The 953-nt window shown below is 53.9% G+C and overlaps 1 protein-coding gene across 1 annotated transcript in view; it reads left to right on the top strand.

Annotated features, from left to right (window-relative positions):
* Window positions 1-632: 632 nt before the first annotated feature.
* The window catches only part of VOLCADRAFT_86863 (uncharacterized protein), a gene marked incomplete at both ends in the record, with an annotated part of 4,486 nt that continues 4,165 nt past the window's right edge, over window positions 633-953 (top strand). Inside the window, one exon of the mRNA XM_002946628.1 lies at window positions 633-683. Within this exon, the coding sequence (XP_002946674.1) occupies window positions 633-683 (51 nt within the window). The remainder of the gene's footprint in view (window positions 684-953) is intronic.

The raw sequence follows: 953 nt of genomic DNA, 5'->3' as shown, positions 1-953 counted from the left end.
CATCGTACCCAATGGGTGCGATGGTAAACAGGCGGATGTGCGGCGCGGCTACCATCGCACCCAATGGGTGCGATGGTAAACAGGCGGATGTGTGGCGCGGCTACCATCGTACCCAATGGGTGCGATGGTAAACAGGCGGATGTGTGGCACGGCTACCATCGTACCCAATGGGTGCGATGGTAAACAGGCGGATGTGTGGCGCGGATACCATCGTACCCAATGGGTGCGATGGTAAACAGGCGGATGTGTGGCACGGCTACCATCGTACCCAATGGGTGCGATGGTAAACAGGCGGATGTGTGGCACGGCTACCATCGTACCCAATGGGTGCGATGGTAAACAGGCGGATGTGTGGCGCGGCTACCATCGTACCCAATGGGTGCGATGGTAAACAGGCGGATGTGTGGCACGGCTACCATCGTACCCAATGGGTGCGATGGTAAACAGGCGGATGTGCGGCACGGCTACCATCGCACCCAATGGGTGCGATGGTAAACAGGCGGATGTGTGGCACGGCTACCATCGTACCCAATTAGTTATTGGCTGTCACGTGAGACAGGATGCACATCATTCACCTTGTGGGCCAGCTGGTGGCTGCTGAGAGTTACTCGGGTTGAAACTGCTTGTCAAACATGTTGTGTTTGGTATGCCAAAGTGTGAGGCTCAAGGATGACGTTAGCAATGTAAGCAGTGCCATTCCTTTATTGCCCTAACATCACTAAAGCAGTTCCCATCTGGTAAGGTAACACTTTCCTAATTAGCGAGGTATCATGCATAACTGGCTCTGATGTTTTAAGCAGTATGGTTCAATTCATCTTACAGAAGCCAGGACAGTAGGAGTTTAAGTCGTTACAGATTTCAACAGGTCAAGGGAGGGCAGAGGAGAGCAAGAGACGGCAGAGCAGGGAATTGGAGAGCAAAGGCCGGCAGAGGAGGTCAGGAGGGGGCAAGGA

Source organism: Volvox carteri, assembly GCF_000143455.1.
Source record: "Volvox carteri f. nagariensis unplaced genomic scaffold VOLCAscaffold_3, whole genome shotgun sequence".
Taxonomy (NCBI): Eukaryota; Viridiplantae; Chlorophyta; class Chlorophyceae; order Chlamydomonadales; family Volvocaceae; genus Volvox; species Volvox carteri.
This window is presented reverse-complemented; position numbering and strand designations above follow the sequence as displayed.